Source organism: Eublepharis macularius, chromosome 5 (assembly GCF_028583425.1).
Source record: "Eublepharis macularius isolate TG4126 chromosome 5, MPM_Emac_v1.0, whole genome shotgun sequence".
NCBI classification, from domain to species: Eukaryota; Metazoa; Chordata; class Lepidosauria; order Squamata; family Eublepharidae; genus Eublepharis; species Eublepharis macularius.
Window position 1 is genome coordinate 49,955,095 of NC_072794.1, and position 18,242 is coordinate 49,973,336.

At 40.7% G+C, this 18,242-nt stretch overlaps 2 protein-coding genes across 2 annotated transcripts in view; one reads left to right on the plus strand and one right to left on the minus strand.

The window, feature by feature from the left end:
• Nucleotides 1-3,724: 3,724 nt before the first annotated feature.
• Nucleotides 3,725-10,481, minus strand: TMED5 (transmembrane p24 trafficking protein 5). Its single transcript, XM_054981486.1, has 4 exons — nt 10,157-10,481; nt 7,866-7,963; nt 6,333-6,510; nt 3,725-5,390 (listed from the first exon to the last, which is right to left on the minus strand). Exons 1-4 carry the CDS (start codon nt 10,397-10,399, stop codon nt 5,172-5,174), a joined length of 738 nt encoding a protein of 245 aa, XP_054837461.1. The 5' UTR covers nt 10,400-10,481; the 3' UTR covers nt 3,725-5,171.
• Nucleotides 10,482-14,143: 3,662 nt separating this feature from the next.
• CCDC18 (coiled-coil domain containing 18) overlaps nt 14,144-18,242 on the plus strand; it is a 39,587-nt gene continuing 35,488 nt past the window's right edge. The window contains exons 1-4 of the mRNA XM_054981637.1: nt 14,144-14,289; nt 14,446-14,614; nt 14,734-14,898; nt 16,149-16,258. Coding sequence (XP_054837612.1) covers nt 14,156-14,289; nt 14,446-14,614; nt 14,734-14,898; nt 16,149-16,258 — 578 coding nt within the window. The 5' untranslated portion in view covers nt 14,144-14,155. The remainder of the gene's footprint in view (nt 14,290-14,445; nt 14,615-14,733; nt 14,899-16,148; nt 16,259-18,242) is intronic.

Consider the following 18,242-nt stretch of genomic DNA (forward strand, 5'->3'; position numbering starts at 1 on the left):
TATCCTTGCATTGACCGTTTAGTAAGTTAGAGGGAAACTGGACCAAGGTCACCCAATAAGTTTCAAGGCAATTATAGTCTTAACATGCTTTTTTCATAGCTTCAAAGTTCAACAGCATTAATTATGTCATTGTGACTAATAAACAACTTCCTCCATTTAACAGCTTTGACAATCCTGATCCTAGGGTTTTTGAACAAGCAGTGTTTCCAGTCAAATAGGGTGGAATAAGCCCACTCATGTTGATTTTTTATGGCCGTTACAGATGTGGTAGCTGTTACACCATGTTATGGTTATATCATTGGTGCAAGGGAATGAATTGTATCTCACTTCCTGTGAAAGGGACAACAAGAGATGGCCATAAAAGGTTAAGTTGTGCTGTTTGAATTGTAAAACATTTAAAGAATTTAAGATAGTAAATTAATTTCTGTTTTTATCAAGCCCACTCATTTTAAGTTAGTTCTTTAGCATGAGCTAAGCAATTGGAAAAGATCACTGAAAATGCAAGATGTAGATAAAGATACTATCTACAACAGAAATTTCATATTATGGCCATAAACCTGCAGGTACCTTGGCTGTGACTCAGACTATGAATCCAGAGGCAGTTGTGTATATATCATACACTTTGTTATGTTTTTGTCTTTATATATGTATTTGTGCTCGATGTAGGGAAACTTGCTACAAGTCAGCCATCAAAGTTACGTTATAGCTGTTAAACTTCTTGAATTTATCATTTTAAGACAGAAGTTGGAGCTATTCTGTTCTAAATTTTAGTTTACTATCAAATGGATATAAAATATTTGGCTGCTCTGTTTGAGAACATTACTATTGCTTTTGCCTTTAGTTTCATTCTTTTATTAAACTTGAATTTTTATGTCAGCGAAAGGGAAAATAGTAAAAGGTAGGCAATGGCAAACCACCTGTTAGTCTTTGCCATGAAAACCCCACCAAGGGTCGCCATAAGTCAGCAATGAGTTGATGGTACTCTCCACTATCAGATGGGACCTAGTACTCATTAACTGATGATGTGATAGGTTCCTCGACCACATCACAATTAGCAGAGGTAACCTGGTTGAACGCTTGCCTATTTTTAAACAAGTGTATTTTTGTATGGAAGGTTTTAGGTGAGCTCCACCTACAGTATTGGAAATTATGTCGTGGAACAATTAGCTACATTTTACCATCATCTGTTTTATGAAAATGAAGCTATGATTGACACTATAGATTTTACAAAATATGGGGTTTAATTCAAATACTTTCTACCTAGAGAGGGGGTACACTTTGCCTCATGTTCCATCAGCATCTTGGGTTGCTCAGTGAGAGGGTAAACAGTAGTTCACTGGCAGAAGAGCCTTCTGTTGGCAGAAAATGACTTCTGATTCCAACCCAGAGTGTCATAATGGTTGCTGGGGTGGGAGGAATCAACACGATCTCAGCTACAAAGCAGCATTCTCGGACTATCCTTCCATTCCTCACTAAGGCAGAAAATAACTGCCAAAGGAGTAGGGTGCCTTCCACCAGAGATAGCAGAAAGCTATACTTTCCCGCTTTCATCGGTTAAGAATGCTGCTGCCCTCTGAGAATGCTTAAATAGTTAGCAGCTAAACCTGGAATGAGTGGCAATAGATCTTGTTTCTCTGTATGCTGCTTGCTGGATTTTTCTGATGGCATTATTAGTGCTCACACATGCTTTTTATTACTTCGAAATGTAAGCTTGTTTAATTTACTGTCAACTGCAATATGGATAGAGGAATGGGTTTAACAAATATTAAATTCCATAGCCAAAAATCTGAACTCTAGGTTCTTTTCCATATTTGAAAGAGGATAACCACTGGTTCTATTGTTTACTTCATAAAAGTGAGCTTTGATTTCCTGGTGCACATTCCTGCCCCTGTTTTTTTCAAACCGAAGTTGGGACACTAAAATTAAGGCAACTAATATACTATGACACAAATCAGTGCATTTCTGATTTATATACTGGCCTTCTAGGTAGGTAAGTTGATCAGATGTCTACAGCTAGTTTAAACTAGGAAGCTACATAAGGTGACACTTTACTTATTGCTTGACTGCAATTTCCAACTTCTAGCAATTGTGTTGAGTAATTTTTTTGCACTGTAAGCTAATGGAAAAAGGAACCTCCAGTCTTCAGTGTCTGAACCTGAGACAAGAGCAGAGTTCGACAATACACGAGCAGAGTTATTTGGTCTTCTGAAACAATACATTAGGATGTTTTGTGTTAATTGCTGTCCTAACAGCAGTTCTAAGATTTCTTCAGTCTGTTTAGTGCACATCCACAGATGGTCACTTAAAGAATTAGTAAGTAAAACATTATTGCCCAAGTTTATTCCCAAACAAAGTCAAATCAGACAATGCAACTAAGTTGCATACACAGCATTTGATAAAGCTGCTAAACTATAATGCCTTTTAAAGTTGATTGTCAGAAACGTCATAGCAAAAAACTTAATAGCAGCTTAAGAACAGGGGTAAAGTCTTAAATCACAGCTTCCAGGTAAGATTTACTTATATTACATCAATTTTAAATACTTAGCCTTATTTTGTAGGCTACTTGCACATGGCTTGGTGGGCTTTCATTGGAAGTCACAGCCCTGTAACCCTACATCTGACACCTATGTAGCAACATGCTACCATTCATTTAAATTAAGCCCAGTAAAACCACACCATGAGTCAGCAATTACTTGAGGGCACTCTCCACCACCAATCCTATACACAGAAGTACGGGTATGCACCCCGAAAAGAAGCGGGGGGGAAATACTTCGGTATGCTCCATAAAGATTCGGAGCATACTGAAGTGAGGGGGAGAATCCCCCCACCCCACCCCACTTACCTGGCTGGCAGGGAGAGGGGGAGGGTGATGATCAGCTGGGTGGCGGCAGCATGTGAGAGGCCAGGACAGCCCGGAGCCGGCTCCTCTGCCACTGCACTGCTGCCTCTGGGCCTGCAGCAGCTCGTGGGGCGGCGGGAAAGGCTGGAGACACCTCCTCCAGCCCTTCCTGCCTTTCAAATGGCCGCCGTGCAGGAAGGGCTTTCTCCACTACCCTGCAACACCACAGGGCGACTGGGAGGGCTGGAGCCGCCTCCTCCGCCCCTTCCTGCCTGTCAAATGACTGACGCGGCGGCCATTTGAGGAGCAGGAAGGGCTTTCTCCACCACCCTGCGGGCCGGAGCCAACGCTGCCTCCACCACCAGCGGCAGGGCCCAAGGTAAGTGGGGCTGGGGGGGGGGGATGTTTAAAGGGCCCTGCCTCTTGCAAGCAGCCCCAAAGCTTTCTGAAGCTTGGCCCCAAAGCTTTCTGAAGCATTATGAATGCTTCAGAAAGCTTTGATTCAGGATTTCTGAATCTTTACAGATTGGGTCCGATTTGGGTATTTTACTCTAATCGGAAACCTGAAGTGCACACCCCTACACAGAAGGTTGCAAAAAAGTAGTTCTCAGTACCACCAATGAAGTATTCTAAAGAACTTCAAAGATGATTTTCAAGTGAGATGATGATTGATACCTAACTGTGGATTGTTATCTCTAACATATACATTCAGAAGTCACTTGGGGATTTATCCATGTTAACAAGGTTACTGCCACGGAATTTATTCTGAACATGAGAAAGTATCTAGTATACCACTTTTTTCCAACAGGAATATCAACATGCAACATATTTTGGTGAGATGGTTCATATCAGTTAAACCAGGAGGATCAGACTGAAACAAATATATATAAAATACACATTTTATTTAGCCTTTCCTGTAGGGTCACTCTGAAATATTTGTATTAGCAATGGAATCAGATTAACTGTCGCAACCTCTTTTGTTATCCTAAAAGCTATAACTCTGGTTGGAGCAATATGATTAAGTTCCCCAGGTATTCCTTGTGAATAGTTAAGGGAGAGTTAGTGGTGCTAGTTTAAACATACTAAAGAAATAACATTTACTTGCAGCAAAAAGATTTTTCTGTTAATCAGTATGGAAAATTAATGGGGGAGGAAGACTAAAGTTACGTAAATTGAAACTAAATTGCTAAGAATGAGCATCTGAAAGTGGATTGCTAAAGTATGCCCAGGCATTTACAGAGTTAAAATGCCAACATGCAACCAGTAACATTTTGTTTTCAGTTCACAGCTCAAAGTAATGGTATATCAAATGTACACTTTTCAGTCCTAGTCTTAAGCACCAAATTGGATGAGATACTTGGCCACAGGTTTCAGGTCCCCCAGAGTCAACTCTGATTGTGTCACTGCCAAACATTACTTGAGGGAAATGAAGTTTGGAAGCGTACTAGGGAAATATTCAGCTCAGGACCACAACACAGAGAGCAAGGGGGGGGGGTGTCTCTGCTTCCCTCTTGTGCTGTTTTCCTAAGCCAAAATAGCTGGAGGGAGCATTATTTGCACCATTTCAGGACTCGCTCTCTATATATTTAGTATTCAGTGCTCATGGCTAAACATCAAGTTTGGCCTTCAGACTAATTCTGAAGTTTTGTTTCATAAGAATCAGTTGTAAGAAAAATACAGTTTGGATTGGGCACATTAGCTCAACAATCCTAGCTAGGATTCTAGTAGCTGATATTGTATTAATGACTTTCAGCTTTAACCCTTATAGGAGTCCAACTTTATATTATACTGAACTTGAATATGAAAGCAACAGGCTACTTCATATAGGATCTGGAAACCCTTTAGATGCCTTTGTTGAATTTTTTATTAGTGCAACTAAGCCACAAGAGTGGTTGCTCATGACCAGTGACACTCATTGACTCAACAGTATAGTTCACCTACAGCAGATTTTTTTTCCTGAGTTCCCCAAGTAAGGTAGACTCAAATACTGAACGAATATACAATTCATAATGTCATAAATCCAAGTTTGCCGCATTTAAAATGTCGTAGCTGGGTTGACAGATTAAGACATATTATTTACAGGTATAGCAAACGCTAAGAATATTTTGTGCAATACAAATGGCATAAGAGATTCTTACAAGTATTAACTTTTGCAACAAATCTAAAAACTGACCTATTGCAATTATGTTGAGGAAAGGCTTTTTGTCCATAATGAAGAGTCATTTTTGAAACTCAAGTATCCTCTGTTCAATCTGGGAAGTAACATCCATCTCCTTTTCTGTAGCATGGTATTGCATTTTCCCCTGTTTATTGCTGTTATCACATAAGGCTGTTAAGTTCTAGTTTTCCTTTTGTCTTCAAAGAGACTTTTCAGCATGTAAACCTGAACAGCAGACACTATAACCATTATTGCCAGGTTGACCATGGACCAGAAGTTTACCCTATCAAAGTTGCTTTCTTGTATGTTTCTATCACGAGCTTCAAATGCTTTGAGCAGGTTCTGGATCTGAATGCTTTTGCTGAGCCTAGACTTCACACTGTTGACAGATTCCTAGTAAATAACAAAATACTTGTTTTAGTGTGGCAAGTCTTTTAAAAGCAATAGCAATAGTTTCTACTTGTGTACTCTCAGGTGTAGCTCTGCCCTTCTTTCCTGCCAGCCTGTGTGCCTGCCTCCAAATGAATCTGTCCAAATTAATTCAAAGAGGATACTCTCATTTGTCCTCTCTCCAGTGAGTCATATTTGAAACTGGAACTCCTCTTTTACTTTTTGTATGCTACTCTTACACTGAACTTCATGTCTTTTGTGAACTCTTAGAACTCTGCCAGCTTCACTATGTTCTTAACCACCTGTTTTTCTTAAAGAGAACTTGGCAGCAAATTTCTGTGGTCCAACCATACTTGGGAGTGAATGGGAGTAGCTTTGCCTTAGAGGTCATTAAGCATTCTTGGCCCTTAAGCCAAACCATACCTCATAAGGACCTTTTTTTGTGGCCATGCTGTTCCAGTTCTCTGTTTTTTTGCCAAGACTTCTGCCTTAATGTTCCACAAGTTCTCTCAACAAATACATTTGAAAGAGGCCTGAAAAATCTCCTGAGCCCAGAAACCAGAAGTGACTGCCTAGGAATAGGAAGCAGTTACTCACCTAGAGTAAAGAGCTATGGCTGCTTTTACTATCCCTGATAGTGATGAATGAAAAATGAACAGTCCTCAATCTGGCATTCCTATTATGGCCACTTACATCAGTAACTTCCAGCAGGAAAGAACCCTATATTGTTCTTTTGATTAGTCACACAATTTTGATTAATAGCTTCCTCTAGCTACTAATAGAAAGATATGAAAATAAATACATCTCCCCCCCCTCTCCTGTCATTTTAAGCTATCACAGCCCTGTATGCAAGCCAATCTTGGCCAGATGGTAACAACAAAAAGGAGAGGTGGAGATAGCAACCGCACAGTCCACAAATACTGTAAAAGTTAGCTGAATACATACCAAAATATCTTCTAGTTTCATATCCAGAAGATCTGTGCCAGTAATGTACTTCTTCCAGTCTTCTTGATCTTCTTCTCCTGCATTATCTAAAATCAGTTCAAAGAAAATCACCTTCTCTGAAATGGTGCTGAATGTGTTGTCAAAGCAGAACATGTAGTCACCGTCAATCGTCTCCACTCTGTAAGCAGAAGATGCATTAGGGGGGAAATCATAGCCTACATGTTAAGACAGCCTTATCATTATGATTAGCTTTGAGTATATGAATAATATACTGCCATGGAAACTTGCTGGGTGACCTTGGGCAATCACTGAATCTCAGCCTAACCTAACAAACAGGATAGTTCTGAGGCTAAAATGAAGAGGAGAATGATGTAAGTTGCTTTGATTCCACAATGGAAGTAAAGGGTCCAAACAAATAAAAGTCCATTCAAACTGCTTTCAAGTCTTAGCTTGAGCAATGGCAGTTCTCTCTTATTTCTAATGTATCTCAATTTGCACAATCATCATATTAACAATATCCATTGATTTAAATGGCATTTATTTATTGGTCTAAAACAATTATAAAGCATCCTAGTCACACAAGTTGTTGAGAACAGAAATTGGCAATGGATCAAAGCAAGTGAAGATGAGATTTTTGAGCCCAGGAGCCAGTTTGGTGTCATGGTTAAGAGTGTGGGACTCTAATCTGGAGAACCAGGTTTGATTCCCCACTCCTCCCCTTGAAGCCAGCTGGGTGACCTTGAGTCAGTCACAGCTCTTTCAGAGCTCTCTCAGCCCCGCCCACCTCACAGGGTGATTACTGTTGTGGGGATAATAATAACATACTTTGTAAACTGCTCCGAGTATGTCCTGAAGGGCAGTATATAAATCAAATTGTTGTTGTTGTTATTTGTCTTACACAGGTGTAATGTAATTCTGAGCTCCAAGAAGTTGAGGTGAAATAAGTGAAAAGACATCACACTCTAGATTCTGAAACACTTTCTATATTAACTGTACAATCATATCAAGTCTATTTTAGAGCAACCCTACACTTTTCTAGAGGCATCCACAAGGAAACAATGACATTCCCTGTTTAAATAGCCTATTAAATTGGGCTCTTTGGTGGAAGGGCAAGGCTTAACAACTTAAGAAGAGCCCTGCTGCATCAGACCAGTTGCACATCTAGTCCCTCATCCTATTTCACATAGCTACTAGTTGCCCTGAAAAGGCAATGAACAGAGCATAGACACAATAGCACAGATATTCAGAAGTTTGTTGTTGCCTCTGAATTTGGAAGTTCTTATTAGTCACCATGGCCAGTAGCCATTAATGTGTACAGGGATCCAAAGAACCCTCATATGCAAGTAGAAAGCTTAACCATGTAATTTTTGTATTATTTTATAAAGCAGCACCCAGAAAAAATATGTTCAAAATCCTTTTCATGCATCCAGACTTTATAGAATTCAGACATTCAGTGGGCACTTAAATTTGGTTCCCCGTCCTATCTATACTAAAAATGATTTAAAAATAGGTCTGAATATACTTAAAACATACGTGTGGACCCCATCGGTTTTCCTCTGTTCAAAAACAAGAGTTTCGCCTTTTGGTGACATCAGGTGAAAATCAACATCAAAACCTGCTCCATCTAAAACCTGGGAGAACAAAATGAACAGACAGAAGTTGCATCTGCTACATTTTAAATTACGCATTTATCTCTAGGGTGAAATCAAACAACTTCAAGTGCTACTGAAGAAAGGATAAAGCTACACAGAGCTCTGAATAATGAAATGATCCAAGATTACTATTTATACTGGGTTGGAGTTAAGGAAGAAGTGGAATTTTGTCCAAAGAAAAGGTATTTCCCACCTCCCCCAGTACCATCTAGGAAGTTGCTTCTCAGGGTGAAAGAACTCTTAGGAACAACATGAACTACAATGAAGGGGAAGCTGGGAAGCTGTGGCTTGAGTATGAAGTTCATGGGAGCCACAGGCACACCCCTTGCGCAAGTGGAAGCACTTTTTGCTTGCACAAGGCAGATATGTGACAGCATGGGAAAAAAAGGAGGAAAAGGCTCCCCCTCAAGACTTTTTTCCATTTTACTTTGAAAGAGATTGAAAAAAATCCTATGTAATACTCTCTTTTTAAGATAAAAATTTATACTCTCATGCCACATGAAATTCTTTATATAAATCAATCTACATAATTAGATAATGATAATTCCTATCTTCACTGTCGATATATACAACATATTTTCAAGGATGTTTTCTTTGCCTCAATGCAAATATATTTGGCAATAGTTCATATCCATATCATAGTATAATACACTATAGGTTTTCTAAGTTCAGCTATATCTTAGCAAAATAATTCATTTATCACCTGAGTCTTTAGGATCTACTCTGTAAAGTAACACTAAAGAGAAAAGCACATCTACCAATTTGATCTGTGTCAACTCCATGTAACGAGAACTGACACACTGTTTACCTACCTCTGCTCATCATAAAAGTTTCAACAGATTTGCTTACGTGGCTTTAAGTCATCTCCAAGCTCATTCTAGCGCTTCTCTGCTAGCTAGATCATCAGATTTAGCTCCCCAAAACAGTCTGATGCAGACTTTCAAGAAAATTGGCAAACCTGCTAATTCTGTAGGACAAACAGGACAGCCACTCTCCTCCCACGAAGGGAAGTTTACTTACATGGCTTTCTGTCTGCTCCTTTAAAAGAGCGCTTAGTCTGAATTGCCATTCTGGTGTGTGTATGCTAAGCCTAAAGTGAGGGAAGAGGGAAGCTGTTACCAGTGTTTCAATGTTTAATTTCTAAAAAGAAAAGTTCTAGTAGGCAAATCTACTCAACAGCTACCCATCTATGCTGGCAGCCCTGTACTTTCACTGTGGGAGTAGTTTATTAATTCATATATGCACTGCATTGGTTATAAAACCAATTCCAGGACAGAGCCTTGGCAAAAATTAGGTGTAAGTGGGCTCCTGTTAATCAACTAATGCATGTAAAAATATCAGCCTCAGGTCTTATTTATACATTCAGCAGAATCAAGCATTAAAGGTTTTCTTCAGCTAGTACTTAAGACATGAAACCTCTCTCCTCCCCCAATACTCACTGTATGCTTCCCATGAAAATTACTTCTTGCATATATAAAAATAGTACACAGAAAACTAAGCTAGACCTTGTGCAACATGTTTATAGGGCTAAACTAGGACAAAGGAGACCTAGGTCCAACTCTATTCACACAGTCATTCGCTGGAGTTTCGCAGTAGTCATTATCAGCCTACCCTACCGCACAGAGTTAATGTGACAATAAAATAGGAGAACTACTACTACTATCCCGAGTTTCTGGGAAGGAAGGTGGGATAGAAGTGTAACAGATAGCTGCTCTCCCTCCTGACATGCTAGTTTTCTACATGTAGGTTTTCTTTTTCTTCTGAGAAGCTACATAGAGCCATCACAGCAGTTAAGAGTGCTGGGCTAGGATCTGGCAAACCCTTGTTCAAATCCCGGCTCGAGTCTAATCTACTTCACAGGTTTCCTGAGCGTAAAATGGAAAAGGAAACCCCCGACGCTCCTTAAAGGAAGACTAAGATAAAAGTGTGGCAAATAACCCTCTGAATGCTCAAAACTGGCAGATATATGCTAGTTTCCCACATACAGAGGGTTTCCCCGTGTAATAAGGTATTTATAATGCAAGACCACCACCACCACCCATGTACAATACAGGAAAGGCTTTATTACTACAGTCTGCTGAACGGCCCACTTGTGAGTTTTTAAAACTCCAAACTACGAAACTAATTAAAAACAGCGGTACGAGCTCATTATGTCTTTCTCTCCTCCCTTACCTGGTACTCAATCTCCAGCGAGGCCTCGTTATGCATGGGCTGGAAAAAGCACTCCTTGCGGCCGGCGGGCAGAGTGAAAGTGAAATCGCTATCCAGGGAAGAAGCAAAGCCCAGGGCCCCAGGCGGCAGTAGAAGCCACAGCGGCAGGGAGAACAAGAGGCGATGCCAGAGCTCTGGTCCCATCCCCTCGGCGACCCCAAGGCCCAGGGAGCGGGAAATCCCAGAGGAGACGAGCCTCACCATGGGCCCACGCTGGCTCTCTCACGCCACCTTTGCCTCACACACAGCGGGCGAAGAACGGGTTACTACCCACAATGCACAGCACCCTCAGGCGACTAGTAGCCGAGTCAATGGAAGGAAGAGTGGGAGGAGCGACATAAAGACTCGTCAGTCTCTGTCTCTAAAGCCATAGGCGGTGCCTCAAGCACGTCCGTTTACACGACATTGTGGGAAATGTAGTTCACCGTTTCTTGAAATAACGCTGGAGCAAGGTACTTAGCCCAGGCGAAGAAAACTACGCTTCCCAATAGCCTAATGGAGACCAACGGAGGACTTTTTTTACCCGTCTCCTTTATTCCTCATACTCCGTTCAAATAACCCGCGCGGTTCGAATGTACGAATGACGGGTCGCTCTGAGGGTCAAGTTGGTTAAGCGAAATCAGCGCGGCTATTGGAGAGAAGATTCTTCAGCCTGCAGTTGCTTCTCCTTGTCTGAGTAACAAGCGGTGAGTTCAGGGCCTACGTATTTGCTGCTTGTATCATAAGGGGTGTGCGCGCGTGCGCTAAGACCGAGGCGGACTGGCGGGTTTAGGGTTTTCCCTTTCAATTTGGTTTTCTTTCAATCCGCGGTATAGTGCGCCCATTCTATGGGGGGGGGGGAATGCAATGTTGCTAAGCAACATGAAGCTCTCCAACCTGGAGCCCGCGCGACTGAGGCGGTTCCTTGGAAGAGGCCATCTGTGAGGGGGCAGGAGGGAACAGCGATGGAAGAATCAGGCCTGAGGGAGAAACAACGGAGGTAGGAGTTGCTTTCATAGAGAGATCCTAAACGAGCGCTGCGATGGAAGGAGGCTGACAAGGTAGCGTAAAAGACAATGCTAGAACAGAGCTCAATAGATAATATGGAGGGAGGCACAAGAAACCTATTTTGGAAGGCTCTCGTGTGCAACCCCGTACTTCAGCTTCCAATTTGTAATTCTCAAAGCGTGTGCCACCATATGCATAACTTCAAACAATAAAGCATTCCTTTCATCCGACGGTACTCAGCCATCGAAGAGCATGCCCTCTGGGGAACTGCACGATTCTAGCCTTCCAATCAGCCTCTGCAACGGGTCTGATAGCATCATTCTGTCTCTCCTAAGGCGGTGAAAGCTGTCCTCATAAGAGGCTGCCTGTTGTGTCTCAGCATGAATATTAATGCTGTGAATATGCTTTCTACTTAGGAGTCTCCCGGAACAATGATTCACGCAGAAACATAGGCAGTGGCCATTGTTAAAGATAACCCACTGGAGTAAATTAGGGCCTTCAGTTTTAATTCAAGAAAAAAAAGTTTTCACTATTTTGAAGAACATTGGGCTCAACATTCAAGGGGTAAACCAGCCGGAATAGAGTCCAGTGACATCTTAGAGAGAAACATGATTTTCAGAGTATAAACTTTTGAGAGTCAGAGCTTCAGGTATCTCCAACTCACAAATGTTTAAACCTTGAAAATCTTCTTGCTCTCTAAGGTGTCACTGGACTGTAATCCTGTTGTTCTATTGCAGACCAACATGGCTATCCACCCTTTATGTAAAGGGTAAATCAGAGAGAGGGGCAAGAATCAATGCCTTGGTAAGAACATTCTTTCATTTGAGGTGAAGCAATAGTGTGTGTGTGTGTTTGAGGAACTTAAAGCCTAAGATAGGTAACCCAAGATAACCTTACTTAGAAAGCACAGCAGTCTGTGCTTGGATCAACAGGGTTGACAGGAACAGCTTGATTTTTTTTTTTTAAAAAGTAAACTGGAATTTTCTTTATACATTTTTAACAGGTCTGAGTCTTTTCTTGTTTCTAGTTCCTGTTTTGAGTGCTTTCTGATGTGTAAAATGTTCGTTTTGGAGGATTGGGTGTAAATCTGTAAAATAGCAGCAGAAGAAACAGAGTAGGGATTCATACACATACTAGCTAAATTATGTTCTTCCAGAACAGCCCTAGGAGGAGCACTTGCATTCAAGAATGACAAAGGTAGAGGGGCCTGATGCAATAATAGAAGACATTGCTCTTGTGTCTTTTAAACTTGTGTAGAAGAAAATTTCACCCTCTCATGCAGTTTCTTTTCTGCCTTTTTAAAGATATAGAGGCCCTGTTCTGTATTGCATCATTTCCAGGATGACTTGTAGTTGGGAAACCAGCCTAAGCTGGAAAATGCCTACCTGTTCTGCATGTGCCAGGACAGGATCACCCCAAACTTCAAACCAACTCCTTCCAGGGGAGTGCAGCTCCATCCAGAACAGCTGTAATCTTACTCCTCATTTGGTTCCATGACTTGGCTCTGTCTTGTCGGGAGTAAGCTTCAGTTTGCTCACTTACTCTCGCAAGATGAGAAGGCAATGCTGTTCTGAACACATTCCCAGATAATCATTTCCTATCCCATTGCTTGGTCACATTGGGCCTTGTGGAGTATGCACATCCCCTTAAAGTGCGCTGAATTAGAAGTGTGACCAAAAAGATAGGAATCTTTCTCACTACAGAAGAAGATTATGTCCAATCATATCCATGCATATTTATCAGCAATTTTATAGGAAAAAATACTCACTAAGTTAAAGTTGACACAATTAACTACAGCAAGTTTACTGAAACTGATTATATTCGTAAAAGGGGGATCTATGTATACTCGGTGAGAGGCTGTCTCATTCCTCCCTCCCTACAGCATTTCCTTTCTGTCCTCCGATAGCCTTCATTGCCGCACTACCTCTGCTTTCTTCTCTCCCGCCGGCCTATCTTTATCTCCCCCTCACAATCTTCAGCTTTGCCTCCTTCCCTATCCCTGGCATTCTGTCTCTGTTTATTCTTTTCTACCCACCTTTCTCTTTCCCTCCCCACTACAAATACCTTTCAGCTTTTCCTTTTTCTCTTCTTTCCATATTTTATCTTTTTCAGCCTCCACCTTCCACCTTTGAAGGGTTCGAAAGCTCCTCAGTATTATTGCAGATGCCTAGCAACCCACCAAATGGCCACCAAGTTCTCAGTTTGTAGTGTCCCATGGTCTCCTTGCACGTTCATCTATTAAAGCTACAGATGTTGCTGGGGGGGGGGGGGGTTAACCTCTCCAGTGTATTTTATTTGTTAAATTGCAGATTTTTCTCCAAACCTGGGACTTTCTTCAAGTTAGTAGGAAAATCCCGCTCCCCATCCGTCCCTGGCTCCTCTGTGTGATTTTTTAAAAAAAAAATCTATGTTCTGGGGCCCAGTTCAAAATTAGTTATGATGATATAAATTGGCAATTATAGGAAATTTTATATAGTCTTGATACAGACATACTGCTAATGCTTTGCAAATCATGGCTTGCAAATTAATAGTGTGGATACAATGCTCCCAACTCATCCCTCCGCCTGGTATAATATTTCTCTCCACCATCCTTGTCTTCCCCTCTCAGTGTTATCCATGGCTTTATGTTATACACTCACTAAAGTGTATCATTTTGTAAACAAGTTATTATTGTTGTCTGATGTTGGTTTGCAAACTATAGTTATGACAGAACCTGGTTTGTATTGATTATGATTAATTTGAGAAGAGAGTGGGCAGTGCTCAAGAGAGAGGAAAAGGGAAATTACATACCATAAACTGGTTTTTAAGTTTGCAAGCCATGGTTTGAAGGAAGCTAACATCATACATTGAAAGTAAAAAGTTTTATCTTTTAAGCATCTGTATACATAATGAACTATCTTCTTCAACTAGTGGAATACAGTTATATTAATTTTTTCTTAGTTATCTTTTACATTAGGCAAATGTATAATATCTATGGAATCTAACTTATCGGCATGTCACGATTACCATGAGGATGAAGAAAACTTGCTTGCGAGTGTTATGGCATTAAGGAACCAACTAAGGAAAACAGAGAGAAATTTAGAAAACTTGGGAGAAGAGCTTTTCAGGTATGTATATATGAAAAGTAAAACTAACATTTGTTTTTCCTAATACATTTGCTTGAACATATTTATCTTGGATATGATTTGCTGGATGAATTGATTATTCCAGAGTTTAGGAGAAGGCTGTGATAATATCTATTTTTTTACTTTGTTTTCTTCCAGCTCTGATTCATATGATTATTCAGACCAAAGCATACATGGAGGAGAACTTGAGGTTTTAACAATGGAAGACCTTGTTTATACTACTGAATTACAAAATTCTTCAGCTCATAATACTGCTAGCAGAACACCTCTACATAAAAGAGATTCTCGAAGGAAATACAGGAACAAAGTAATTGTTCAGGGGTTGAGAAACATTTGTTTATTCTTTATTACAGTTTGTACATTCTTGTGGATCAATGCTGAGTTCACTTTGGTTGATTCTAGCTACAAATGTTCTTTTCCTTCTAGTCTTATTCAGTATCTTTTGATAAAAGCATGGAAGAAGAAAATGAACAACTAAGGGACAAATTGAATGTCGTCCGGGAACAAAATACATTATTGACTTCCCAGAACTACCAGCTAATGAATGAAATAGAGAGCATAAACTTTGAAATGAACCAGTCAAAAGCAAGAGTAAGTATTTTTCTAGGATATATTTGTTTTACGGAAGTAGCTAATGATGATACTGTACTAAAACACTCTTCTTGTTTACTGTGACTTAAGCAGTTTAACATGTATTACTAGATTTTATTAGTAATTAAACAATTTATTAGTATTTTTGTAGCACTTATTAGCCATTCACTCATAAATATGTTGGCTAGTGCAATGCTCAAACTACATATCCTGATGTAGATCTATGGAATTCAGTTAACTAAAAACCATATTTTTGAAAAAAAAAATGTTTGGGTGGCTTACATCATGATTTGAAGCACAATGTATGCTTGATAGGGAGCTGCAGCCAGGCTTGGTTGTGTGATGAGTATGGCATACGTGGTTATCTCACTTGTAAAATAGATTTCAAGTTTACACTTAAATCCGAATATACACCTGAAAACAAAACGTGCTATGTTATACAGTAGGACAAAGTCTCTGGTTTGGATATTATGAAGCATGTGCACAATGACACTCATGACATGGTTCTTTCCCTCTCTGTCCCGAGATCTTCATAATGCTGATGCTGGAGGTTGTGAGATTCACATTAACAAACAGTCATTTGGCCCAGGAAAACTACAGTAAAGCAGAGTTCGATACCTCAGTGAACATCAGTCAGTCAATTAAGGCTGCACTTCATGTTATGTTACATTGCATGGCTTTAGTCAGAAGAAATCACAGATTATTAAAGTATGTGCTATTCTGATATGTTAAGAATAACTGATCAGGGCTAATTAAATAATCAAACAGTATGAAGTTGTAGGTTTTTTTGAAAACTACCAAAAGAGAGTGCATGGAGAAGACATAGTCTGTAAGGGAAGGCCAATAGTTTGAATGAATGTGCTTCGGTTCAACACAAGGATCACAGTTCTTCCTGACATTCATCTGTTTTCCAACCTCAGAAAAGTTTACTCCCAGGGTTGTAGGACCTACGTAGAATAATTGCTCCCTCCTGGCTCTTCCATAAGAAGAGCTAAACTGATGCAAGAGAAAGAGGGGTGCCCGTTTTACCCTTTTCTTCCTCCCCACTGCAGCCTCTCATCCCATCCAGGTATTACTCCGTATGAGTGCTGTGACCCTCAGAATAAAGTTTTAGAAGGGGATGGGGGAGCCAGGAAGATCAGTGACCATCTTTGCCTTCCACAGATGAATCATGGAATCCCACCATATGCCTGCATAGTAAAAGGCAAGAAATTGTTTGTTAATGGATTCTCCCTGTTTATTAATTACAGATATCTTTTCTTGAATCTGCTTTGGGTACACACTCTGTTAGCATTCCGATGCTAGAAGACCAAATAGAAAGCTTGGAAGCAGAAGTTCAAGCTCAAGATAACGTTTTAAAGTAATGGCCTCTTTGCTTTTTATTCTTCTTTCTCATTCATGTGGCTAGTTTATGCTTTACTTTCCAGGAGGAAATGCCAACTTGGTAGTCTTGGATGCATGTGTAGCCCCTTATCATGGAGAGAAAAAAAATGGGTTGGATCCTGTGAGTTTTTTCATTCAGTCTTCCCCAGTTCTCCTTACTACAGCTCCCATCTTATACAGTTTTTTTGATGCAAGTCCCATGATCTCCTGCATAGCCTTTGCAGGTAGTCAAAGAGGACCTCCTTTTTTCATTAGCAGAAAAATTAGCTTGATCCAATCCTGTTATGGATCTGGGGGTGGGTGGGTTCTGTGTTCTTCCCATTCTCTGATCTCCCAGTTTCTCCTATTCAGGCTGCCACCACCCCAGCTAAAATAGCCATTTCTTCCACCAGCTGTTGGGGAAGCTGGTTAGCCCCTGAATGTGTACAGAGTTCTGGCAGGCGACCAGGCATAGGAACATGTGTGAATTGACGCAACTTTTCTTAACCAAGAAGGGTTTATTGGCCTACTGAAGACTATAGAATATAAAAGAGTACACAAATTAGGGGAAATAGATCTTGCACAAAAGGTTTGCAGGTACAAAAGAAAATAAAAGAAGTTGCTACCATCTGTCAGGAAAGGATGCAAACATACCTGCAATGTATATGGCTTAACACCCTGGTTTAAGTGTAAGTCAGTGCAGGCCCAATTTTGACCTTCTCTGGGAAGGAATGTGTGGCCTTGCTTAATCACTTGCACCTGCAGCCTCTCCGCTCCAGGCAGCTGACCTTGGGAGACTGCTGAGAGTGGTTACCACGCATGCTCCCTAATGTTCTCAGGCTAGTAATATTAATTAGTCAAGCACGCTCTGATTGGCTGAGAGGTCTTGAAAAGCGTAGCTGTTTTCAGCCCAGGAGACTCTCTTCACTATTTTCCATCAGTGTGTGAGAGGAGAGATTTTGCTTTCATGCCAGAGGCTTCCAACATTATGAGAACAGCGTGGCATGAACTGGACTTTCTGGACTTATGATGAGAACCTCTGCCAATGAGAGAAGCAAGGTAGTTAGTTTAAGTAATGTTAGTCAGTCAGTTAGAACTTAGTCAGCAAAGGTTATTTGTTATTTGTTTTTATGCTTACCTATGCTTGTTTGGATTAGTACCTGCTTTGCATTCACTCTCTGAAACCTTAATATATATTTTTACTAGCCTGTTTCAAGAGTGCTTGCTATCTGAACACACATTCTCCCAGGATGAACCCGGAGGCTGAAAAATCAGCTAAACAGGCAGATTCCTCCAGGAGGCTTCTAGGGGTCCTATATGGCTGTGGTCAGCGCTTGGGGATGGAAGCAGAGGGCCTATGGTTCTTGACACTGTTTCTAGTTTTTATGATGGCACCAAAAGGCTAGAATAAATTTATTGCAAGTTGTCAGTTTTCCCATACATCAAACGAAGAGGTGTCAAGGGGAGCAAATGACACCTCAGTTGACCTGCTCTTCCTGACTCTCAGAGCTTGATTATTTATTTATTTATATTTCAATTTATATACCGCCCATCCTCAGGGGCTCTGGGTGGTGAACAGTTTAAAATCAATAAAAATAGGAAAACAACAATACTAAAATCAATATACAAAACAATAATGAAATATGGTTGTTGTGGGTTTTCTGGGCTGTATTGCCGTGGTCTTGGCATTGTAGTTCCTGACGTTTCGCCAGCAGCTGTGGCTGGCATCTTCAGAGGTGTAGCACCAAAAGACGGAGATCTCTCAGTGTGGAAAAGATGTTGGCAAGTCATTTATATCTACTCAGGAGGGGTGGGGTTGAGCTGAGTCATCCTGTAAGAGTTTCCCAGGGTGTGGAATGCTAATGGCGGGAGGCTTCACTGTATCCTGAGGAGGTTCTTTTGCATATGGATTGGTGCTTCATGTGCTAATCTTCTCTGCAGGGCTATTGTCGGGTATAGAGTGTTTTGTTAGCCTGGTGTTT